General features: G+C 37.5%; 1 protein-coding gene across 1 annotated transcript; it reads right to left on the bottom strand.

Moving 5' to 3' along the window:
* LOC306843280 (craniofacial development protein 1-like) lies at positions 1-27,796 on the bottom strand. Its single transcript, XM_079374656.1, has 7 exons — positions 27,259-27,796; positions 26,241-26,364; positions 25,941-26,160; positions 25,515-25,645; positions 22,771-22,896; positions 6,626-6,784; positions 1-765 (listed from the first exon to the last, which is right to left on the bottom strand). Exons 1-7 carry the CDS (start codon positions 27,323-27,325, stop codon positions 675-677), a joined length of 918 nt encoding a protein of 305 aa, XP_079230782.1. The 5' UTR covers positions 27,326-27,796; the 3' UTR covers positions 1-674.
* Between the last annotated feature and the right edge of the window lie 127 nt (positions 27,797-27,923).

Raw genomic sequence — 27,923 nt, forward strand, 5'->3', positions numbered from 1 at the left:
CATTTAAAGTGTCCAAACTCAATGACATGATTTATTTCTGTCAGTGAAACACGATTAAAATGACAGTGGGGTAATTGCCATACAACCACTCTTAACAAAATAAATTCTTAAGACAGTAGTAAGTATGCATGGGAAAAACAAAAACAACTGCGCTCTTCCATTTTAACATCAAAAAAAGAAAAAGAATATGCCTGAATGCCTGTGTGTAAAGAGCATGACTATAGGACGTTTACATTTACAAAAAATCCTCACTGTCAGAACAAAGATGTGAAATATGCTAAATAATTCAGATTAATCTGTGCATCTTAATGAGGTTTTCTTTCCCATTAATGTCACTCTTATGAATGGTTAGGATGTACTTCAATGAATTATGAAATGAGGTTTTTGAGGAATTGCTCTTGAGTCCTTGAGAAGAAAAACATCTTGAGCTGTTCCTCTTTCGTATTAAAGAAGCCCTGATAAACATGGACATGCAATATTGGACAAAGGAAGAGTGGAAGAAGGAAAAGACAATATGGGGGCTGTACATACAGATTGTGAAAGCAGACCAGTTTTTGTTTTGGGGGGACTACGGGTTATTCCACCTATATGACAAAGAAAACAGTGTATGCAGTGTGTGTGTGAATATGGGCCAGTCTGTTTTGATCAGTGAATGTGTCTGCTCTCTCCTCTTGTCACCGTTTCATGTTGCTCAGACGCACACTCTTCTCCAACTCAAACTGCCGGTGGTCCACTCGCTCTAGGAAGTTCTTTCTCTCCACGTACCTACAGACACAGAGAGCAGAGACAGTGAGGACACTGAGATAATGGTGGAGGAAAGCACAAGTAAACAAGCTCTTAGCAAGAATGACACTGACACAAACCCTGGTTTGCTGTTCTTGGGTCTGTGTGAGTTCAATGACTGCATACATTGAATATCATCTTTTTGCAACTGTACACTACATCTCCAGTGATGCTTTTCTGAAGCTTCTTTCTGTGCTTTTGTTGCCGTTTCCCACTGTGTCTTGGAATGAAGCACACTGGCGGTGTGTGGGGACAGTGGGGTTTTGGTACATGTCAGCACTCTGGTGGTAAAGTGTTTTCACACACATATTCGTTTCTTTTTTTAGGCATGCTGGCTTCATGTTGCTATTACCTGTCACAAGTGGTTTGCAACTATAAAGGGCCAAAGAATTTTAGATTTTCGACGTACCAAAACTAACATACCTAGTTCAGGTTTTGAAATATTTACTCGCCCTCATAATGCTCCAAACCGGCATTGACTTTAGTTCTTCTGCAGAACAAAAAGTATTTTTCAAAACATTTCTGCTTTTGTCTATGTAATGAAAGTCGATGAGGTGTAATTTCATTTTATGGATTAATAAAGGAAAAACACTGTGTTCCACAGAGGAAAGGAAGTCACAAAGGTTAGATATTTATATTGCATAAAGTCAAGCTCAAATTATTAAAGGCCAGAATTTGTCTCGGGCAACACAATAGGGGCTTTAGTGAACCTGTATCCATTAGATGTTGGAGGTTATAGGTGCATCTATTCAGCCTCCCCGTTTATTGTCATTACAAGACTCGCTGGTACTCGGAGTAAGAGCAGATGCTGAGGACAAAGCAAATAAAATGGCCCTTTCAGGCTGACATCATCTGGTTTTGTGGTTTTCTTCATAATAGTCTGTGTTCAGGTTCAGGGGGCTGGCTGATGATCAGCAGAGAAGGGCATCTCCTACACAAAGCTTTATGTGAGGTCTAAATGAATTGTTGTGTAGAGCACTGTGCACACTAGAAAAACCCTCGGAGCAGCTGCAACGCAGACATGTGAGGCTATGGAGCAGAGACTGAGCGTTTTATTAGATATCAACTCACGTCCCTGCCAATGAAGAAAAGACGACAGAGAGCAAAAACTGATTGCCTGTGTCTTGTTTGAAGTCCCAATAGAATCTCTGTGAAACACACACAAACACAACCTGATTTGAGCAACAGTGGGGTTTAAATGGCTCATATGATGCTTTTTTTTTTTACAGCTGGCATGAAGTGAAATTTTACTCATTTTTAAATGCTATTGATCTTGTTGTGGATGATTCCATGCATGTTTTTTATTTTATTTATCTGTTTGTCATTTTTATTAGTTTTATTAAATATTTCTATTTAGCTGTAATTTATTTTTATTTCAGTTTCAGTAAAGTTCACTTAAATCCAAACACTGTACCCTTACAATACATTCATCTGCCACCACATTTTGATTGCAACACCCAAAAAACAACTGATGGAGTCAAGTCCCGTCATACATATTTTGTTTTTTATAATTATTTTGCACTCAACTGTTTATCACAATACACACAAAAAGAGCTGTTGATACTTTAGTTTCATTGACGCTTTAATTCTTAATTTTTTCCACTGTGGTACTTAATGAGCATAATATCCATACTCAATTTTTGGCATCAAAACAGTAATAAATTTATGCACGCTTTCCCCTTGTCTCTGACCTTTACCATTGCTCTGGTCATTTTTCCTACTCTGCCTTTAAGAGTTCCATGTAAAAGCCTTTGCATATGAAATGAGAAAGCAATTTGTTACACTTACACCTGGGCTAAAGGTTTGCTGTTGGGTCCAATATAGCTTTTTTAATGGCAGCTTTTTTTAAAAGAAATGCATTGTGGAATTACAGATTACATAATTAAATATGACGCACATCTGTTCAGGGTAAAGTGAAATTATCAGGGACTCATTGGGAGGATCTGCAGAGCTGTAGGTGCTACACACATCCAGGAACAGCACAGGGTTTTCCACACTTTACTCTTTTCATTTGTCCGTCTAGGAATAACAGTATGTTTCCTATTATGTTTCTAAACACAGAATAGTCATCTTTGAACAGATAATTTTGTTGGAAGGGAGGATGTATTTCATTCTAAAAAATGCAGTATACAATTCAATAGCATACTAAATTCTTTTTAAATGATGGAACAGTTGTTTTTTTTAATGATATGACCCATTTACTTTTTTGTTTACCTAGTTCAATTCTGTAAACACACAGAGAAACATTGTGCATTCAGCCTGCAGCATTTGAACAGCACAATCTGTCACGTCCGCTCCGTTCCCCCTTAATCCCAGCAGAGGGTCACTCTCCCCAGTGTCTCAATCCCAGGATGCTCTGGAAGCTCTGATGCCCAACCAACCATTTGCCTCCAGAGACATGAGGCCCTGGGTTTACAAACTGTGTTAGCTCTGACAGATCTGGGTGCATTTGTTGTCCTATATTTTGTGAAAAAATAATAAGATCTTCAACCATCAGTCTCACTCTGAAAACAGTCCTGCAGGCATACAGTTTGGCCTAGCGGCCTGTGCACTATGCTATTCTATTCTAGCGATCCTCCTCTTAAACCACATCCCTCTCAGAGAAACAGAGGCAGACCATAATTTTGTCTGCTTTATTTTTAAACCCCCAGGCCAGGTTTTTAATTTAGTAACTTCCACTCCCTACAACTGTCTCATAGAAAACAGTTCTTTTCATCCATATATTAAAAATGAGAAATGTGTGGAGTGTCATTTCTGTCATCATTTAATTGCTTATTGCATACCTGTATGATATTCTTCAGATTTTAAAGGATGTTTTCTGTTTTTGTCCATATAATGAAAGTCAGTAGAGTCTAAAACAACAATGGACCCCACTGACCATCAAAAATCTTTTCTGTTTTCACAGAAGAAAGAAAGTCGATCTTAAAGGTTTGGAACAACATGAAGGTGAGTAAATGATGATAAAATTAAGTTTTGGCTTTACTATTTCTATAACTTTCTACTATAACTCGACAAATGCATGGTAAGGGAGTAAAACAGAATAGCAACTGGATGCACAAATTACGTCATTATATCACCATAGCACAAGATGCTAGTTTCTCCTCCCTCATCTCCCTGCTTGTTTTTACACCAATTGCATCTTGGGAGTCGGGTAACGTCGCACAAATGTGACACTGCATTACCCCAGAGGAATGTAGGATGGGTAACTATGGTGACAGGGCTAGTTAGAGGGGTATTCACAACTCAGAGGAAAGCAAGACAACAACTAAGTTGATGCACTACTGAGATAGCCTACAGCCGCAGCTGTGGCATGAAACCCAAGAGACCTCACATTTACTCACCTCCTGAAACAAACCTATGGGTGTGCATTCACCAAAAGCTTGACGGGAAACAAATCCTCCACCAAGATTTCACTTCCTCCTAAATTCACTATGAATTAAATCTAATCATGACCGTACAGTGGAGAGACACAAACTGTGTGTGTGTAGAGGGTTTTGAAGTCTAAAAACTGATCTGTAGATTACTAGCACAACAGTCGGTCCTGACAGGGTAAGTATACTTAATCTATGAAATTTATTTTCAGTCTCTTAAACATCATAATTTGTATCATAATGTTGTAATTTGCCAGAAAAGACCATGTATTTAGGTTTGTGGTAGCAATTAGCTCGCTATGTAAAGAAACCATCCATACAGAGTACGGCTCACTCTCCATCATCTCTATGTACTTAGTCTCATTACAGCAGGCGTAAACCTTTTCACTGTTGACTGTTAGGTATTAATTATACATTTGAGATGAATGAGGCATGTTGAGGGAATCGATAAAAGGGGTATGTCTGTTACTAAAATGAAAACCTCTTTCAGAAACCCCAACCTTAATATTAGGCAAAGGAGGGTGAGAACAGCATTTCTAATCCTGCATTTATAATATGACTTTACTCTTGCATCTTTTATTTATTACTATGATGGAATGAAATGTAAGCAAAAAAAAATAATGGTCTGTTCATGCGTTTAAAATTGCATATATGTTCGTATAGAAGAGATGTGGGCTAGAATGTCCCGCACACTTCTGATTGGTTGACTAGGAGTCAGCTAAAACTATACTAATATAACAAAGGCGTTCAAAAGAGTCCACTTGTAACAAGTGTGTGTGTGTGGGGGGGGGGGATGGTTCTACAAAGAGATTTGGCAAAAAGTTTAACTTCTGGAAAGTTCTCCACCATAATTGTAGACGAGTCAAAGAGCATCTTGAGCTTTAATGGAAGAAGAACATCTGACCGTCTATACAAAGAGTCACATGACTATCACAAGTATCTTGAGTAGTGCCTGGAAATACTGCAATCATAAATACCTATTAAACATTTCACATCATATAGTTTCTCTGGTTTTTAATCCCACTAAGCTACACCCCGTTTCAATTCCAGCTCAAACAAGAACCATGATGAAACTGCTTTAATAAAAGTGAGAAGTCAGTACTGCAGTATATCATTCACTTCCCTTTAAACACAACTCTAAACTTTCTGACCCTGGTTAACAGAAGCTTTTTTGGTACAGCTTTGCATCATCAGCTTTTGAGTAAAGTCCTATTCTTCACCTCTTTCTCCTCTAGATAGCCATCAAGGCCAAGATAAGCAGGTTTAAATGAAGTGCTGCTGGCTTAGCTCCCACTCCATTCATTCTGCGGCTCTACTGAATACTGATCCTAGACCAGTCTGGAAGGCAATGTTAATCTCAATTTTACAAAGACTTTTTTCAGTCCTTCAACAATTGCGTAGAAGAGTGTGCATCATGACGGTAATTAAATCATTTTAATTAAAACATACTGTTGGCAAACATATAATGAGAAATATACAGCAAGGTGTTATCGGTGTGCACTAACAATAATTCAAGAAAAAAAAAAAAAAAAACAGTTGTTTCAATAACCTAATCAATATCAATAATGTTGGTGGATGAACTGTAAGAGCTGTCGTAAACACTTTACAAGTGGGTTAATTAGCTCACCCAAATGCATCGACTAAAATTAAATACCATTTTAGTCTAAGTGAAAGTGACTAAAATTAATGAATATGACAAAATATTGAGTCAATTGCCAAAACACTGACTGAAACAATTGATCAAAAAAAGATCATCGGGTTTTACACGTGTAACTTGAGTGCTGTTGTTTATTTTATTCTATTCAACTTTTCACCTATTGCTATGAGTTAATATAATTTATAATAGAAAAAAATTAATTAAAAAGGAAAAAGTGAAAGTTTTAAATAAAAAGTGAATTTAAAACTGCCACAAGTGGACTCTTTTATAAACAATATAAATAAATAAACTCTATTGTACATTTCTTCATGTAGTTCATCCCCAATCAATGAATCAGATGTGAGAGCAGGCATCTGCATTGCGAGGCCACATATTTAACACCCACATCTCTCCTACACATGTACATATGCAGAAAACCCAAGAAGAGACAGCACAGATCTTTTAACAGACTCATAATTTGAGAACAGAACTTTTTTTGTACTCCCTACAAAATTTCTCCAAATGCTCATCCCTAGTCCTAAGAGCAACTGCAAAGGTCAGAATGTTAATCAAATGCATGAGTAGCATATGGTTTTACCCCAAATACATTCATTTTACTATCTAGTTAACATCAGTGCATAATTAATGAATTGTAATGTATTATAAAAATTGCACCGAAATATAATACGCCAGCACACTGTGGCTTTAAGCACTTAAGACACTTAATGATATTTATTCAGCTCTGATGAAAATCTCAGAAGCTAGTGTGAGACACTAATGGGAGATAATATGAGATGATGTGTTTGTCTGGGTCACTAATGAGGCTTAAACATACCCTTCTTTGCCTCGATTATGGATTGCCAGCTCGTCTGAAATGCCCTCCTCTGTTTTAAAGGCATCCCAGTCCATCTTAGACTTCTCCAAAGTGCTCATCTTCAGCTTTTTGGTCCCGATGCGATTCAGGATGCTCCCCATGCCCGCTGGCCTCTTTGCACTAGAGGAAGGAAAATCATAAAAGATATTTTGGATCAGGATTTTTTTTTTAAATATTAAAATTGGCTGTTCTAACTGAGAGGGGCTAAAAACTAGCTCCAGTGACATTTTTGTTGGATTTTAAAGTGGAAACAGATCATCTGCATCAAAATAATTGTTTAAATATGCAGGAAGACAGACAAAAGGAACAAAAAAATATTTCATTATTTTGTTTATAAAAAGATAAAATGATGATCCAAAGTGGAAGGAGAGGCAAATCTTATGCTGGTATGTTTCTCGCAACATGCTGCCGGAACAAAGATGTGTTTTGAACATTACCAAAGTCATCTTGACACTGAGGTTGCGCTTGGCTGCAGTAATGAAATGTTAAACGATCTGTGGAATGAAAGTGCTGAAGAGTCCAGACCAGCGGCCCTCCCTCTTGTATGTGGGTGCCAGAGGGAGTGAGTGGGCTGGGGGTCTGCAGGGGGAATGGGGGGCGGCAATAGGACCTTGGGGTGCATTAGAGGGTGCTGGGGTATCCAAGGACAGACGGTTTCACGCTCAGGGGAGTCATAGGAGAAAGTCTGCCATGAGGAACGAGAAGGAAAATTGTGTGTACGTGGATGGTGGTACAATTGTTTTCAGAATATGAAATGAATATAAAATATAAATAAACAAAAAGGTTCGGGTAGGAAGGTATTGCAATATCGGTTTAAAAACAGAGAGAACAAAACTGCACCACCTCCTTAAGATTCCCTTATATAAATCAGTTTTTAACGCTCTGTCTTGCTTCGAGCTGAAGTAAAATGAATGCTATGAACTTGTATTACTTGACTACAGGGTAAAAAGACTTCATTAATTTCTTAATGAACTGCAAGTTGCAGTTTCCTCACTGTTGATCTAGTCGATTTAGCAGGACTTGTGTGTTCAACATACAGCGTGCGCACAGAGGAATGAGGCGACCCACAGACACACATGACTAATGTCTAAAGGTCTGACAAAATGCATCTGCCATCTGTGCAAAAACTGTCAACATTATTCAAGGAGGAAAACAGGGAGGTGAAAAATGCGAGATGAAAAAACAGAAACAAAGAAGAATGTTTTAACATCTGCGGGTACACATTTACTCTTTCTTTATTAAGAATGTTTTCCACATCCACATTTTCAATATCTGGTCACATTCATCCATAAGTGAAACGTAAATATATTATAGATTTTTTTTAATGCATTATATTTTTAGATATTTCCAATGTTTTATATATAAAATGATTTTTTTAAATATATTATTTATATATAAAATATTGGATTGTTAGCTGGACAATTTATAAGCCCATGATTACATGCATCTTTGTGCCAGCTGTTTCACTGCAGTGCTGTCCCCACGACAGTCACAGTCTGGCCAGACAACACAGGCAAAAATAATGTTGGGGTGCAAAAAAGACAGCAAAAAGTAAAAATCAATAATGGTAAAATCAATACTGTAATTATATTCCCTCAGTTACAGCTGCATCCACAAACACATTTCATACGAGGAAAGCTCACCTGACTGCTGCACAACTATTAAAGTCACCTTATTAAAGTCACATTGAAAACAACCACAAAGATTTTAATATGAACAATTCAGTTAGCCTACACAAATTATTCACAGACAGCACAGGAGCACACTGGCTGGCCTTCCCATTTAAAAATGAGAATTGAAGAATAATTCATTTAAAACTGTCGCAAAGCAGTATCCCTGCGCACAGTGGAATCTTACTGGTTAAAAGTTCTAAAAGAGAATGGTTATGTCTTTCTGGGCCTTGAACATGGTAGTTGCATTGCTGTCTATGCAGGGTCAGAAAGCTCTCGGATTTCATCAAAAATATATTAATTTCTGTTCTGAAGATGAACGAAGGTCTTACCCTCATGTCGTTACAAACCTGTGAGTACTCTCCCTTTAACAAACTGAACCTTATTGTAAAGTGCTTTATAGACTCTGAACGGAGTCAATGTGGTTTGTGAAGCGAGACAAGAAACAACAAAGTGAGACGAGGATGATTGTGAAAGTGTTACCTGCAGTTTAACAGCTTAGTCAACAGAACCAGTACATACACACAGAGAAACAGGAACACTGCTTAAACCCATCCTGACAGGGAATCAATATACAATCAGGGCTCAACTGATAGTCAATCCTGTGTGCCATGCGGCAGCGTCGATGTGAGCGGGCAACGTTGGGCTGGGAGCCAGACCACAGCACACAACGCTGAGACCGAATGCTAAAAGCAGAGCCAAGGTGACTGTATCCTGTCTCATCACCCATAGTGCTTAAACTGAGAGAGATGTATGTATGCATGTATGTGTTACATCACAGGCTAATAAAATACAGCAAACTGGGTTATAGGCCAATGCGGGCACCTAAAAGTCAACCAAATTGGAATTCAAACCCAAAGGGAAACAGGATGTACATGGTAAAACAGTAGCGCAGAAGTCTGTGAATTCAGATGTTTATTTGCAGACAGAGTTCTCCCATGACTGAAGTCTTTTTAGCATCTCATTTAAAAGGCACACAAAAAGTCAACATGTCCCGTCACTCTGTGTATGGAGAGGAAAAGGCTGGAACATCCTATTCTGACTCCTTTCAAGAGAGGAAGTAGATTCCCCCACCTCATTATATCAGTTTATGTCATCGTAAGTTCACAAAGCGGCTCATAAACTCAGCATTGACCCGCAGTTGGTTGACAAGTCTTTCCATCTCCTCTGTGAGTGATTAAAGCCTTTGTGACATCATAAGAGAAGGCACAAAAGGGCATCATGGGAGACGGACACCAGCTGACCCTGAACGCTTCATCTCCATTATCTCAGTAGCCTGCTTGCTCGGACTGATCTAATGGTCTTTTGCCGCCTGAGGCGTGGACACTGGCCTAGTTGTAGACCAGCTATTAACAAGAACGTACATGCATGGGCCTGGGAACCGCAGCTATAAACCCAGTGCAAACGTCCTCCATAAGACCCCAGCACAGCATAACTGACCCACATTCTGTTCAACAGCCGGAAGCTGGAAGAACAGCCAGAGGAGAGACCACGGGGTAACACAAAACACATCAAATCACAAAACATTCACACGCACATAAAGGAACTTTCTTATGCTCATGTTTTAATCATATACTGTATGAGCACTGCAAAATATATACAATAGAAGGAAGAGCTACCAACATGTAAATACACAGCAAATATATCAAGTTGCTGACAAAAACTTCCACAAGTAAAACACAGCTCAGAAACAAAGAGGTATGAAGTAGCATTTTTTTTAATATAGATTAATTTTGAAAATGGTTGTGCTGCTTAATATTTTTACGACTTTTTTCATGATTATTTAAAATAGAAATGTTTTGTAACATTATAAATGTCTTTACTGTCACTTTAGATTCATTTGTTGTGTCCTTGCTGAATTAATGTATAAAAACAGTCTTACTGACCCCCGATTTTTGAACGTCAGTGCATTTGCAGTTTTTATAGCATTATTCTGTAAGAATACATTGTCATTTTTAAATGACTTTTGCAGCCAGATGGTGCGGTCATGGGCCATGTTAATCATCAAAAACTAGTTGACTAATTGTCTGGCACCCAACAAGCCAGTTAGTGAGGCTGACTAGTAACATTATGAAGATTTGTTTCTTAATCATTTTAGCTTTAATATTCCTAGTGGCAGTTCTGCTGCAATTGTGAATTTAGAGGCAAGGTTTCAGGGTCAGGATTGTTAGAACTGCCAACAGAAAACTAAACCAGTCTCAGAGAAATTGTGTTTCTAATTCCCTTTAAAAGCACAGCTGGTACAACAAAGCATCAATTGTAACAAATTCGCCACATTCAACTAGAAATTTCTAGACAATTACTGTCAAGACTTCCTGCTGTGAGCAATGGCCCAAATATTACCCACAATCCACAGACCTGCATTTGTTTGCGAAGACTATGATAGCTTTGTGTATTATGAAATTATAGTTATTGAGGTATTGGTTTAGAATTTGTCCGTTACCCTAAAGACACTGCACTTAGTGTATGTATAATGCTAAAAAAAAAACATCTAATCTGTGTCTAATGGACATGACCCTAAATTAGAATAACTGGCTTTCCCTACCACTCACTAGCCAAAGCATAAAGTTGATTTAAAAAATACAGTTTTACACAAACCGACCCATTATTCATTAACATGAGGAAACATAATCAATTTAATAATCACACATTAAATAATTAGGCTTAACAAGTGTGATAATCTTAGATTCAATGCATTAGCAAGAGGCAAAGACAGAGAAATTTAAATCTATCCTTCACTATAACATACTGCAACATAATATTTGGGTGAAGAACACAATGTAGAGGTCCCCAAAAAACTATTTGTAAAACAAACCATGTGTGGACCATGCAAATTCTACACCGCTATTTGCCTCACGACCTGTGAAGGACAGTCACATATAAATTATGTATTGGCAAAGTTATTGGAGTTTATAAATATATTTTCCCTGTCAGCCTCCTCTGATTTTTAGGGTCCTATTTTTCTTTCTCTTTTTAATCTTCAAAGAGCTGTTTAGGTTGGAACATGAGGTTCTAAGCATCTCTGTTCCGCCTCTAACACGATGAACGACAGATTTACATTCTGTGAACAATGAGCAGCACACCTGCTCATAGACGACTAATGAACATACACTCCTTCACATAACACACCTGCAGTGCTAAGACCTAGAGTTCAAAGACCTTTCACGCCCCGGGCCCCTGTGATCAGCCACCTGGACTTAGTGACACTTACAGCCCCTAAACTGTGATTTGTCTTTCATATACACAAACAAATGTGTTATGTCTAAATGTTCACTAAAAACACATTTCTAAAAATACTCTAAGGGCATGTACACATTGTATCAAAATCTGGTTGTCAATTCATCTTTTACTGCTTAATCCTGTTCTATACACACACAGTTATGTAATTTAAGTAGGCTAATTTTTTAATGGAATTTCAACTGAAAAAATGCAGGTATTGTCAATTGCATTTGCAGAAATTATATGCATCGTGTACAGAACCAAACTGATCAACGTGTTGTTAATGATGTCTTTAAGCTCATATCACAGTTGTGGTGCAGAAAATCACAGGGAAGGAGATACGCCTTGACTCAGGGTTTCCAGATCTAGAAATATTTAAAAAATGGCATATAAGAACAAGCCAATAAACTTAAATCCAAGCCACATACACTTTATGAGAACAGAAGAGTCCAAACAACAGGCCCAAAGATGATTAATAAGCTTTTCTTATAAAAAGTGGACATGGCAACATTCAAGAGCACGTAAGTAAAATCGATTAATTTAACAAATTTTTCTTTGGTCACTCACTGTAATATTACTTTTGTCAAAAATAACGTATACCAAATGCGCTAGACAGCAAAGCATTATCATGGTTACAACAGTATCAATCATAGCGATATCAAGAGTGAGCTCCGTTCCATACACAAACAAAACGGTAATTTAGGGGATTCACTTCCATATTTAAATACGGCTGTCACTCCTAAAACTTTACAGTGCATTCTTGGCCTAAGAGCGTTGTTTAATGCAGCTAGTAGAGTGTTGGGGAGTTATAGATTCAAGTTTTCAATTTTGCATATCAGAATGTCTTCTATGACTCCATAAAAATTTTCACACTATGCTTAAGGACACCCTAGGCACTTTTCTTTGTTATAAATGGATGTTCACACTACTTTTATGCCTGCAATACAGACAACCAATCCCAAACTGCCTCAGTACTTGTCTGATTAATTATTCATACGCTATGAACAGAGACAAAAACATGCAGAGTTTAGTTTCAGCATCTAAAGGAAAATAAACAGTGCTAGAAAACGCACGTCTTAAAAGACTTAAGACAATCATAGCAGGTCAATGTGGCATTTCCAAAGATTGACAAGGAAAGGATTAAAACACGTCACAATGTACTTGTCCAATACCATTAACTTTGTAAACATGCAATACAAAGATTAATCCAGGTTGACAGGAGTCTATGCAGATTTAGATATCAGGTGTTTCATTTAAAAAGAGTAAATCAAGAAAGTCACATTTTAAGTTCAATAGTGATCTCATGTTTCATTGAACTTTTTCATTGCACATTTATATATTCTATTTCTGTTATTTTACAAAGAGTTGAAAAAGCATGTTACTGCATGTCGTACTACGTATAATTGTGCATGAGACAATTAAAATTCTCAATATTCAAACCCAGGTTTACAAATATACCGTGTAAAATTGTTAATCCAGGGTGAACTATTTTAAGAGTGAAGCCATGAAGAAGCAGTTCCTCTCTTCCCTAAATTACCAAGTGCAGATATTTTCAGCACAGATGGACAAAGTGTTGAGTCCAACTGTGAATTCAACTGAGCTCTGCAGGAGAAAGATGTAAGGAGACGTGAAGAGATAAAGCCTTCCATCTAAAATACACACAGACAGATTTTGTTTTCACGTGTTCAGTAGTTGCTGGGGAAACCGTCTGTGAAACATATGTGTGGTTTATCCTTTGGTGCTTCTCCGAGAGTGTGAGACTTTTATGTGCGCACACAAGACCAGCTTTGGACCTTTTTATTCTGTGGGTCTGAGCATATATGTGCATGTGTGTGACAAGATGTGGAACAGACTCAGAAAGACTGGAATGCAGGAAATGCATCCTCAAACACAAACAAACTGAGCAACTTGCACAGACTCATTTGAAGACTTGCACAGTCCTAGTGGAGAATTATAACTCTTTGCTTCAGGATACAATCACATTGCTATCTCACACAACCCAGCATGTAACAGGAGGACTATTAAATTTTCACAAAAAACACATGATAGACAAAAAATGTGAATGCAAGAAACATGCCAAACCTGCATCCATGATGTAGCAGGTGCTCTTGGTGGTTGCCAGGACATTGCTATTTGCTTGCTAAAACTTTAAAAGTGGTTGCTAGGCAGTTGACAACAGGTCAAAAAGCCCACCTTTTCTCTGCGCAATATGTAGGACGATATTGTTGTAGTGACCAAAGTGTGATTTCAATGACGCCATTACAGTGAATTCAATAGTGCTCCAATGATGAAATGGTATGATATGATGGTTTCATTTGTTCACATAAAAAGGTAATAAACAAAAAGAAACAATTAGTACAATGGCGTTACCAAAAACAAACTCGTAAACAGCAACTGAAACCTTACATCTGCTGGCGTCTTCCAAAGTTCCATGAGTTCATTACGTCATTTACTACAGAATTTAAACAATCTTTTATATGACATTCTTTAGCCAGCATGTGTCACTATATTGACATTAACAAATAAATTAAATGGCTCATACAGTCGTAATTGTTGTGAGCTCACATTAAAGTGTCACCCACTTTACAAAAAAAAACAAAAACTAAAAGATGTCAGAGTGCAAGCGTTTACAGCGTTAACATTAAAATGCAGTTAAAAATGCCCTCATCCTTCAAGATATAGCAAATTTTGTCTTGTATTTATAACATCTAATATATATATATATATATATATATATATATATATATATATATATATATATATATATATATATATATATATATATAAATATATAAATATAAAAGCAACATTAGCAAGATTGCAAATGTGATATTGATTTTATACAATAATTCAACAATTTAATATTGGGAGTTACATTTTAGACCCAATAAACAACACACAGCAGCGTTTTATTACGGAATGAATCAATGTTTTTGAAGAAATTAGGTGAGTCGGTGATTCAATGACTCATTCATAAAGTAAGTGACTTGCTTCATTTCTGTTTAAAAAAAATTATCAGTTTTGTATTTAAACTATTTTATAATTTTCCGGGATTTTGTCAAAAATGATAATTAGATTAATTTTACGTTCAGATGTTGGTTTATCTGGGGGGGGTGTTGAAATCTACTGAATAACTGCAGACAAATTAATAAAATACAGACTGGCATTCAAAAAAGTAAATGAGAGTAAATGTCTTTACTCCCAGAGGTTGCATAGTCAGTCATTTAGATTGGAGCTTGCCACATCAAGAAAATAATTTATAATTTTGTCAGCGAGTGGGAGCAATTTGATAGCTAAATCTATTGAAAACAGCAATGATAGAAGAATAATCTCTGATTAAATCAGCACTGAGAGCGCTGTATGTGTATCCATCATTCATCTGTCTCTGCCCCGTGAACACAAGGCTGTCAGACTTTGTTCACCTTACAAGTGTCCCAGTTCCAAGCTGTCGGTACATTTCCCATCTTCAGAGCCACCGCCTGCTCCTTGCTCTGCATTTCTTCTCTCACTCACGTACTGCTCCAATCCTCATTCCACTCACATATTACCATACTTTGCGAAGAGGCCAGTTTGGTAGTTGCACAAATACGTAATCGATAAGAGCGAGTTACTATAATCACTTCCAGCCATTTTGTCTCTAACGAGGCTAACTTCCTTCCTGAAAGGGTTTTCTCTTTGTATTTCAAGGGAAACCGGCAGGGGCAGTGAAATGTGGAAGGGGGTCTTGAGTGGACCCCAAACTGACGTTCCCCATCTGTTCCCACAATATTGAAGAGAAGAGCATTACCCAGCTTTCCCCTTGACGGTAGACTATTGAAGCTCCGCAGCTGCATGTCAGTGAGGACGGAAATACTCTTCCTGGCACAAGCAGGAGCCGTCTCAAACCCTGGTGTTTGAAGATGAGGCCTGACGAGGACTGAAGTGGTCTAGTTGTGTCTCATTGACAGGCTGAATGGAGGCTGATGGAGCTCTCAGAACTCGCAGAGAAACAGGAGGGAGGAAAAGTGTCTAAACAGCAAGAGCTGATTTGACATTTTAAAAGTGTCTGTGGTGAATTCCGCCCAAAAATGTTGAGTGCTGCTTTGGATATTGAAGTAAACACTCTTAATATTTCATGTGTGATTCTACATTCAGAGCTGAAGCTTGATTGTAGGTCATCGCAACGGTTTAAACACTTCACTATTAAAAGGGGGTTTTCGCTGCAAAGTCAAAGAAGAACCAGTTTGTGGAATGGAAAGGCTACATGGATGTTAAAGATTCCTCCATAGATAGAGCCATAGATGCCAATAAAGAACATTTGTTTTTAGGAGTGTTGAAGCAAATATTAAAAAGATTTAAATATACATCAGCTGAAGCTCTGTGTCGATACAGGACTGTCAGATGCAACCGCAGTTTGTTGCCACATATTTGCCACCCCCTGAGACGATGCCTTTCTGTGATCTCTTGTTTAACACAGAGCCACTTGGGGGATATCTGTTTTGGCAGGAGCACACACACTGACATACAGGAAACTGTGTGGCCTGATCTCTTTCGGGCCACGGCATATTTTTAGATGCCAGAGGAGTGAAGAGTGGCCTGGTTTTGTCAGAAGCATTAGTTGGGAGACGGAGCACACGGCAGTGGCGCTCTGATGTGTCCGGTGGTGAGGGGGCGTGATATCGAACCCTCACTTCAGTTAATATGCATTCATTATAGCGTGAGGACCGGCTGACACGGCATCCAGCTGCGAGGAGACAGGGAACAGGTCATTTCAGGTCTGCTAATGAAATCCTGAAGCGGCCTTCCCCATTTAAACCCAGAACAATCTTCTCTCTGCTCACTTTGACCTCATTACAAGTGGGTGGGTGAAGTGGTGAAGTGGTTAAAGATCTGAGCTGGTAACAGAATGATTGTTAGTTTGAACTCCACACTGAGAGAATAATTAGTTCAGTTGGTAAAAACAATGTTTGCAAATGTTTGCACAGGACATCCAAATATTTAAGGAGTGGCCAAGTATGGTGACCCATACTCGGAATTTGTGCTCTGCATTTAACCCATCCAAGTGCACACACACAGCAGTGAGTAGTGAAGAAAAACACACACACACACACACACACACACACGGTTTCGGTGTTCGGTGCCTTGCTCAAGGGTCTCACCTCAGTCAGGGTACTGAGGGTAGAGAGAGCTGGACATTCACTCCCCCCCACCTACAATCCCTATACCGGACCTGAGACTCGAACCCACAACCTTTGGGTTACAAGTCCGACTCTCTAACCATTAGGCCACGACTGGCCCCATGATATACAGTATCTCACAGGAGTACACCCCTCACATTTTTGTAAATATTTTATTATATATTTTCATGTGACAACACTGAAGAAATGACACTTTGCTACAATGTAAAGTAGTGAGTGTACAGCTTGTATAACAGTGTAAATTTGCTGTCCCCTCAAAATAACTCAACATACAGCCATTATGTCTAAACCGCTGGCCACAAAAGTGAGTACACCCCTAAGTGAAAATGTTCAAATTGGGCCCAAAGTGTCAATATTTTGTGTGGCCACCATTATTTTCCAGCATTGCCTTAACCCTCTTGGGCATGGAGTTCACCAGAGCTTCACAGGTTGCCACTGGAGTCCTTTTCCATTCCTCCATGACGATATCACGGAGCTGGTGGATGTTAGAGACCTTGTGCTCCTCCACCTTCCGTTTGAGGATGCCCCACAGATGCTCAATAGGGTTTAGGTCTGGAGACAAGCTTGGCCAGTCAATCACCTTTACCCTCAGCTTCTTTAGCAAGGCAGTGGTCGTTATCATGTTGGAATACTGCCCTGCGGCCCAGTCTCCGAAGGGAGGGGATCATGCTCTGCTACAGTATGTCACAGTACATGTTGGCATTCATTGTTCCCTCAATGAACTGTAGCTCCCCAGTGATGGCAGCACTAATGCAGCCCCAGACCATGACATTCCCACCACCATGCTTGACAGTAGGCAAGACACACTTGTCTTTGTACTCCTCACCTGGTTGCCGCCACACACGCTTGACACCATCTGAACCAAATAAGTTTTATCTTGGTCTCATCAGAGCACAGGACATGGTTCCATTAATCCATGTCCTTAGTCTGCTTGTCTTCAGCAAACTGTTTGCGGGCTTTCTTGTGTATCATCTTTAGAAGAGGCTTCCTTCTGGGACAACAGCCAATCTTCTTGGCAATCTTCTTATAGCCTATGCCATCTTTATGTAGAGCAAAATTTTTTTTTTTTTCAGATCCTTTGCCATGAGGTGCCATGTTGAACTTCCAGTGACCAGTATGAGAGAGTGAGAGCGATAACACCAAATTTAATACACCTGCTCCCCATTCACACCTGAGACCTTGTAACACTAATGAGTCACATGACACCGGGGAGAGAAAATGGCTAATTGGACCCAATTTGTGGCCAGCTTTTGTGGCCAGCGGTTTAGACATTAAATGGCTGTGTGTTGAGTTATTTTAAGGGGACAGCAAATTTACACTGTTATACAAGCTGTACAGTCACTACTTTACATTGTAGAAAAGTGTCATTTCTTCAGTGTTGTCACATGAAAAGATAATACATTTTTACAAAAATGAGAGGGGTGCACTCACTTCTGTGAGATACTGTGTGTATATATATATATATAAAATGACATGACATGATATAAATATGACGACTCTCTTGTGAGGGGTCCCCGATATATATTTGTTAGCAAAATTGAAATGCAATGTCTTATTAAATTCATGGAAATTTGGAACAGATTCTAAAAATAGGTTCTTGATACTCAACCCAAATTGAAACTGAAAGTTAATCATTATTAGAAAACATTTACCTTTTATTAAGCTATTTTCTATCCACTATTTGAGTAATAAAATGAAAAATTAAGAAAAAATATTATATTTTATATTGTCATAATAAATTGTCGTAATAAAACGCTGCTGTGTGCTGCTCGAAGAGTCACACCATTTCTGGCTTTGCTTGGAATTAACTTAATTGGCAAAATAGTGCAAAAACAGACAATTTTAACACATTGGGTCTAAAATGTAACTCCCAATATTAAATTGTTGAATTATTGTATAAAATCAATTATATAAATAAATTTTCCAGCCCACTTATCTTACATAAGGTCACAGAGTAAAAATGATTATAATGATAGAAATGTATCAGTAATGAAAACGTAAAATAATAATATTAATCTTTTTTATATAAAAATATTGTATTAAGGTGCTTTATTATGCACCTTATATTTAAATATTGTATTAAGGTGCATTATTTGTCGAAATTTTAGGGGCAAAGCCTCGCCATTTCAATAAGAATCTGTATGATCGTGAGTTTCGTGTTAGAGAGCAAAAAACTTCAACGCAAATCATCAAAGCATCGTGCTAATAATGTCATGTTGTGGATTTCATTCGTTGTGGTTTTTTGGTTATGTGGAGTAACTCAGGACTAGAAATGGAAATGTTGCCAGTTATTTCAGTTATTTAGGATAATTATAATGGCAGAAATAACATAGCATAAAATATGTTGCTAAGCTGTATGGACTACTGAGGAACAGCAGAGTTTTACTCATCGGAATGGAAGAAATTATTCACTAATACTCAGAATACTGCCCTGAGCATGAGAAAACTGAGAACTAGAAAGCACTAACCAAACCACAACACACAAGGGGAAAACTACTAATATTACTGCTTAGACCACAATGATTCTTACTTTGTTTGTGTCAACATTATATATGTATAGCTACTGTATATTTGTAACAAAATATGACAAAAAAAACTGTTCCTCCACATTCACACAGTGTACAGTCTCTTGTACAGTAGATGAACTGCTTGACCCGACAAAGATCGAGGTGTGTGACTGTTCTGTAATAATGGAGAACAAGGCCCTATTTTTAGGGTCCTAGAGATGAGGCTCTATAATTAGAAAAGCAGAGCTGTGACTGGTGCATGTGGAAATCATTACTTTAAGTGGACGTACACAAAGGTTTCCCAGAACCGCTGTATGTTGTGTTACTCACACTCACGTACAGCAAGCTGACGGGAAGTCAAGCGGAACAGAAACAGGAAGACAGAGGGCATACTTCTCGCCGACTCTGTGTGAGAGTGTGTTATGCAAACAGCACTCATATGTATATGAATACGTAAGCTTTGATGAAGCCACCATTGTCCTTCAAGTACAGATTTGTTTGTGTGCTTCCGGGTGCTTACATGGAGCTCAGCCTCAACGTCAGTCAAGTTCTGTGATAAGACCACAGAGACATTAGACAATCAATCAAGCCATCACTGGGGCTCAGAACAAGCATCAGTAAATCTGCCTGGTTCTGTGATCGATAGCACTTAGACAACACAGAATTTCACAACACCGCTCCACACTTGAACCACTAGCAGTGAGGTTACATCAGTCTGTGGTGTCCACATAAGTGGTACTCACAACTGGCATGCCCTAAAGGTTATTATTCACACGTTCATGCAAACTCCAAAATTAACTTTTGCCACTTCACCTGCCAAAGCAAATGTCCAGGTCTTAAATATTTCTTACAGTGTCTTCTGAAACTGTATATATGCAGCATCTTCCATTTTAATGTTGCTGCATGGAGCTTTGGAAAAGAAAAATAAACAAGGTATCCTAAATAAACTATAACGGTACATATTTCACTGAGGAAAAAAGGTTAGAATAACATTCTACAGTTCAATTAAATCTAGCAATGTTGCAGTTCCTAATAAAGTTACCAGCCAACTGGTGAGGAAATACATTCCATTTACTTGCCAAATCCAATTTTTACTTGCATTTTGGCACTTGGCGAGTGTTCATTTTGATCCCTGTTCACACACCAGTGGGCTGCTGGGAAGAATCAACAGATGGCGGGTCGAGGTGAGTCTGTGTGTGTGGCGGGAGAAAGAAACTGGAGAGATGTTTAACATCCTTTCAATAATGTGAATTGCTGACAAAATTACTGGCTCTGTAGGCTTATATTATAACATTTTCAACTTTTTAATTCCATCATATTTCAATTTAAGCAAGAATGGCTTTACAAATGATTTACACAATTTAGTTCTAGTATGTTTTATCAATGAAGCCTACTGTATAGAAAAAAAAATAGTTTTTAATTTAATTTTAAATTTGGCTTCTTTATCCGATTAATCAATACTAAGCATTAAATTTGATCTTTTTATACAATTGATCAAACAAGAATCTATATAATCAGTTAATCAACAATAACTGATAGTCAAAATAGTAGTTAGTTTCAGATAGTTCTAGTTATGGTAACACACAGTAGCGATCAATTAATTGGCAGTAGTTAGTTGCATTAGATATCATGAACTACCAATGAAGAATAATTTAACAGCAATCATTAATGTGCAAAAGTTTGAGGTTGGTTAACATTTTAAACGTTTTTGAAAGAAGTCTCACTAAGACTGCATTTATTTGATCAAAAACTTAGTAAAAATAGCAATGCGATGAAATATTGGTCAAATGTTAATTTTACTCCATTTAAAATGCTATTTATTCCTCGATGACAAGGCTGAATTTTCAGTCTTCAGTGTCAAATGATCCTTTACACATTATTCTATGCTCAAGAAGCATATCTTATTATAATTAACATATGCTGCTTAATATTTTTTTCTTAACGTGACAAGTTTTTTCAGGAACAACATTTATTCGAGACGTATTGTGTAACAATGTAAAAGTCTCTACTTTCACATTTGATCAATTTTTTAGTCCTTACTAAATAAAAGTATTAATTTCTTATAAAAAAATATCTTACCCTTAACTTTTGAACAGTAGTGTATACTAATATTTTTTACCGCTTAATATGCACAAATTAACTAACATATTATAACCAAACAAATTAACAAAGAATAATATTTATCATGTTTATAAAATAACTTAGAAATTAATATTAACCTAGAATAAATAAATAAAAGTTGTTCATGAATGATGTAATGATGAATCATTACTTTGTGATATCTAAAATGTTAAATAATGTTAGCCTTACTGTAACTGTATTATGCCAACCAGAGTAACAAAGTAAAATCTGTGGGTAAGGAAAGGGTACAAAAATGCCATGGAAGGAAGAAGTGTGTGTATTACCATCGTCAGCAGTTCTGCATTGAGGCGCAGTATGACACTGTTAAGCAGAGAAACAGAGAGCTACTGTGCCTGTGTGTGTGAGAGAGAGCGCCACAGTGCTGACTCAAGCCCTCTAACCTCAAATCACACAAAAGAGGCTTAAAGGAAGCGAAGGGAAGCGAGTGAATACTGGAGACAGGTACCCTTTGTGTTTAGGCTCCTTCAGTGCCTAGTTTAAGCAGGAACCCTGCTGTGCTGGAGCGAAACAGCCATTGGAATTTGAAGAGGCCTAATTTAAAGTCACATTGACTGAGAAATGAAATGCAAGCACTTAGAAGCCATCAAAACCAGATACAGACAGAGGCAGAGTGAATATAGAATATTTGTAGTGTGGACATTAAGTGAAAGTCGTTTGGATGATCAAGGGATGAGAGAGGTGGGGTTCAAGCTGCTTTCCTGCTCCGCAAGCCAACGCCCCATACTGTATATCCTGTGCAGGGAAAAATATGACTTCCTGTTCAGCAAACATTCACGGTCTCAGAGGGCAGACGAAAGCGTCTGTCCAAAATAACCCTATGTAAGGAGTGGTGAAGACCTCAAGGAAGATCACAACAATGATTAACTTTTAAACATACACAAACTCCACAGATGTCCTGTCTGGACTACAAGGGCCATTTTTGATTGGTTAGGTAGAGGAAATACAACCCGTATACACACATCTGTTCACACTGCAGCTGAAACATATTTGAGTGTCATCGCTGGTTTTCCCTACAGGCAGAGATATGGAATTATAGAGGATCAAAGACTCACTATCATAGCTGTCAGAGATCAATGACACGTCTGACATTCCCTCTAGCCCTGCACGGCAAACACACACAGACGTCTCCATCCATTTACCAGCACCAACCCCACTGAAGGAGATCACATCTAATTACTGTAATATAACAACATCAATAACAAAGAATTAATTATAGTCTAAGTGCTAATGAGTTATTCACTTCTGCGTCACTGAAACACAAAACAGAACCATTAAAAACCACTTTGTTTCATTAATTAACTGACACAATGGTTGTAAACTGTAATTTTGCATGTACTGAGAAGGATCAGAACAACAAAACGCAGGACTAAAGGGATGCACCGGGGTGGTACCTGGATCCAGAGGAGAGCGGTACGGACGGTTGTGGCTCAGAGGACTCTTCTTTCTCCTTCAGCACCTTCTCCTCCTTCAGAAAACTCTTGCCCTCTCGTGAGTCTGCTTCCACCTCTTTGGTGACCCTGTGAACCACAACAAAATGTATAATGCTCAAAATACTCATTCTGCATTTAAAAAAAAAAATATATACACACACACCCACATATACTGTATATTTACAGTATATATTGTGGCGGGAGGAGCAAACGACAGACACAGTGGGTGTGGCGTCAAGCCTCGGAGCGGTTTTTATTAAACAAATAAAGGGGAAAAATAAAGTGTCCAGGGAAAATAAAGTGTCCAAAGGAATGGGGAACCTGGTGTCCTCGCTGTACCGCGGGGCTAGTGAAGAAGGGTAGTGTTCGTCAGGGAAGGGTCCAGGGAAGGTGCGGAGTCCGGTGGCCGCACGCGCTCCCCTCCTGGGGCCGGGCGAGCTAGTGGCGGCAGCGTCTCTTGCGCGGCTCCTTCCATCTGCTATGGTTCCGGCGTCTCTGGGGGACTCGACGGCCCGGCATCCTAGCCCGTCAGCCGCCTAACGGGTGCGGCAGTCCTCCTCGACGCTCCCTTCCTGGACCCACGAGGACACCAGCGTTCATGCACGGGGAAGAGACCGGTCTCCCGAGGAGAGGCGCGCTCGGCGTTTAAACAGCGGCGGTGATGAGGCTCTATTCACATCAGGTGCGCCTCATCACACGCCGCCAGCCCTGGGTGTTCAGCGCCCCTCCTCTCTCACACACCCACTCCCGTCGGGAGCCTTGTGAAGGGCGGCGAATACGGGACGGGGTGGTGATGATGGACAGGGGGGAGGCAGCCGACTCGTCACAATATATATATATATTTTTTTTTAAAGAAACTAATACTTCTATTTTTGAGCAAGAACACATTTCATTACAAAAGATTTCTATATTTCAAATAGAGGCTGTATTTTTGAGCTTCCTAATTTAATAAAATAATCCACAAATATCAAATATCCATAATTGTTTTTAAATAGAAAATCATTTTTCTATTTATTATAAACAGTAATAATATTTTACAAAATCACTGTTTAACTTTTTCACTGTAGTGTATTTGTTTTCCCCAAAAAACCTAAACATGAACCTTTCATTACCCATAATAGGGGCACTTTAAGAAATAGAGCAAAAAGCATTTTTACACGCAGAACATAAAAAAAAAAATTATTAAATATGTTAGGCCTTAAATTATCCAACAATTCCTATATATTAAAAATAAAAGTATTTGGAAATAAAACTATTAAATAAAAGTATTTTCTGGTTGTCAAACATTAATGAACCTACACTTGGCTTAATTTGTTTGCAGAAGTCACTATTTTAATATTTTGTCATTTTTGCAGTGAAATTCATAAATTTTTAAGTATCAAAAGTGTCCAAATATTTCTGGGGTCAATGTATTGTGATTCATAGTAACATTTATTCTATAAAAACATCTTGTGTTCATCAAATGAGTTCAAAGCTTGTCAGTGCTTTATGCTTGGCAGGATTTGAATATTTTACTGGCTCATAAATACAATGTACTGGAATTAATTATTGAAAAGCAGCAATAGTATGCTAAGATGACAACTGCATTTTTATTAATATTAAATGAAAGCATTCACTGAAATGGCCCAAATATGTCAATACGTTTTTTTATTCATTAATAACATGCACACACATATTGGAGGTTGGAGATCAAATTATTACACCTAAACGAGAGGTAAAATATTTGGGTTGTGTTTTGGACAGTAATTTGATAGGAGAAAAGATGGCTGCTTTAGCTCACTCAAAAATAAAATTTTAGCAAGACAGGCGGCTTTCTTAGATACTGAAACACTAAACATGCTGGCTGGTGCATTAGTACAGTCACACTTTGATTATGCTGCAGTTTTTTGGTATAGCGGTATTTCAAAGAAATTAAAAAAAAATTGTAGACTGCTCAAATTAAGTTGTGTAGGGATATTTTGAAAGTAACCCACTGATGCATTTGCGATAGGAATATTATAGGAAAATTAGTTTTTTAAAAGTCGAAAAAAGGGTAACTTTTTTAAAACTAGTGATGGTGTTTAAGATATTAAAGAAAATGGTTCCAAAGTATCTGTTAGAATATTATGTATTTGTAAGAGAGGTTCGCTGTCATTCTACAAGGGCGAGAAGTAATGATATATATCCTTGTAGGTTTAAGAGTGAAATGGGAAAGAATTATTTTTATATACTAGCTCTGTTGCTTGGAATAAATTACCTGGGTGTATCCAAGAGATACAAGTTGATAGTATTTTTAGAAGGGAAGTTAAAAAAATGGTTGTTTTATCATTGATGTTTTGAAGTTTGTGTTTGTTGAGTTTCTGAAATTGATGTGGATTGCACTCCATATATGATTTGTTAGTCCATTTTTTTAAGATACCGAGCACCACAACGGAAATAAGCCGTAGGCTTTTTTGTGTATTTTATCCTCGACAGTTTTGAAATGTGTATGAACTAGTCTTTTTTGGACTATTTTGTATTATGTTTTAAAAAAAAATGTTTTTTTTTTTTTTTTTTATAAATAAACTGCCTATTTGCACAAACCACCGTTTTAAAAAGAACATTTCTGAAGAATTGTTCAGAGAACGTTCAGCTCTACATCTAATTAACGAACATACTGCCATCTGGTGGCCATACCAAAGGCTTACAGTTACAAAAAAATAAAATAAAAAACCTGTTCCACTTACCGAACTTCTTCTCCTGCAAAATCAAACACTTTGGTAATTGTGATTTTGGAGGTTTCTTTTGGTTTGTCCTCCTGCTGCTGAGACACTGTAGGGGGTTTTCTGGGCTTATCTGTGCCAGTTGTAGATGTGGACTATAGGAGATACAAACAAAAAACATGCACATTAATCTAAGAGACAATTAAATAAAACACAAGCACAAAATACATCAAATAAAAAATAAATTTAATTTTATGAATTTAAATTTAAAAAATAAGTAATGCATTCTGACTGTAGTATCATGACTACAAAGACACTGAATCAAAAATATATATTTCGCATCAGCCCAAATGGAGCCAAGACAGAAATATGATGTCAGTACGTGAAAATGAAAAACAATACATTAAATATATTCCTTCACTTTGATTGTTTTCATGAGTTGATGGTTACCTGCTGAGAGGCCGTACTTGCAGCTGCTGCTTTGGTTCGAGGGCCAACATCACTCAAAAAACTAGCCCAAAGATCATCTGCTTTCTTCTGCTGCTTCTCTTCATTGCCTTTTTTTGACTCCATTACAAAATGATCTTCTTTTGGCTCATCTTCACCTTTCTGTTGGTCTGCTGACCCACCATCACCATCTTCTAGCTTGAGGCCTCCTTTTTTCCTTTTCCTTTGTAAATATGGAAAAAGTGAGAAAATTTTCCCTTACAGATTTACTTGGGTTTAAAATATACTTTTGTAATACGATACCTCATAGGGATGTTTGCTTTAGTTTTCTTCTTCACATGCTCTGACTGTTGCGCGTCGTTATCCTCCCCTTCCAGTGCGTCCTCCTTCTCACATTCATTCATGTCATCCTCGCTCAGATTATCATCTGATCCATTTAAAAAAAAATTAAACCAATGTGAACGGATCATATTTATGGCATAAAGACAAAAAGAACATCGCAACTGGCAAATCAAACTACGATGCATGTCTGCCTAAATTTTTTTCTAAGAGTTGCTGGTGCACCTTTGGTTGAAGAGCAAAAAACTAAATACTACTAAAAATGCATGTTGTAACTAAATAACTTTTACATTTCTTAGAAGCAGTATAATCTGTAGTGGCAGTTTTTCCTAATTATTTTGACCTTAAGTCCTCTGTAAGTGAGAATATCTCAAATCTTAAAATTATGAAGAACGAACGATTAATGGCAGAATGTCCTCTCTTCTCTTCCTTAGATTTTTCCCTCTCAGTACCAGTTCCTCTCCTCCACCCAGTAAAGAGTCTTAATACAGTTTGTGCTGTAAATTCATGATCCTTCTAAGATAAAGCCCATGAAAGATATGGTGTTCATTTGCAAGGCATACAGCACCATGAAAGACCAGCAGGGTTCTTGGTGAATTATATCAGTAATTGTTTGCATCACTCTCACAGCCAAATTCACTTATTTTAGAAACGAGTACGTTAGCATAATAGTTAATCTTATCACATGAAACGCCTATAATATTCAAATGGATTCTAAATAAATATACCGTATACACATTCTATACAATACTTTGATAATAGATGGAAGTTATGTGTTGAAGACCATTCTGAAAGTATGAACCTAAAATGAGCATTATATGATATTCTTTGTGTAATTGTTTTTCACATATCATGAATTAAATAACATGCAATGTTAAAACAGAGCAGTATAAATATGCAGAGCACAGACAAAGTAGCTTAGCTTCATCTGTGTTCTCTTGCTCATTTACAACCACGCTAGCTTCATGCTCAAATCTCTTACCAGAAGGGACATAGTCTTCGTCTTCATTTGAGGAATAGCCGTCCGAGTCGTAATCCGAATAATTCATTTTGATGTGCTGTGATAGCAGCTAAATCAAAGACTCCGGTTACAACTAGGCTATATGAAACACAGTGGCTAACCAGCTAGCTTGGAGCAAACGTGAAATTGCCGTATTAGAAGCCCAGCATGTTAGCTTGCTAGCATCATCTGATCTATATATATAAAACAGCTCCATCTGCCTTCGTTCGGAATCACAACTGTCCTTTCTTTTCAAATTCAAGTTCTTTGAAAGATTGTACCCACCTTGTGCTAAAAAACAATGACAGAAAATATTTTTAAAGATGAATTAACAACAACAACAATAATAAACTAGGTTATTGTTATTATTGAAGATAAAGGTAAAGTATTATTAAAATTAATAATAAAATGTAACACAAACTGAAATACGATTACAAAATTATTCATATTCTGCCTTCCTTGCTTTTGTATTCTATTACATAAATATTATATAAATTTTCACAATGTGTTGCCTTGTTCTAATTACAATGACAATAAATATATAAAATATTTGTTTAATTATTAAAAACAACAACAATTACTACTACTATTATTACTATTTTTAGTATTATTATTAGAGGTAAATAAAGGTTAAATATTATATTATA

Source organism: Barbus barbus (genome assembly GCF_936440315.1).
Source record: "Barbus barbus genome assembly, chromosome: 23".
Lineage (NCBI taxonomy): Eukaryota > Metazoa > Chordata > Actinopteri > Cypriniformes > Cyprinidae > Barbus > Barbus barbus.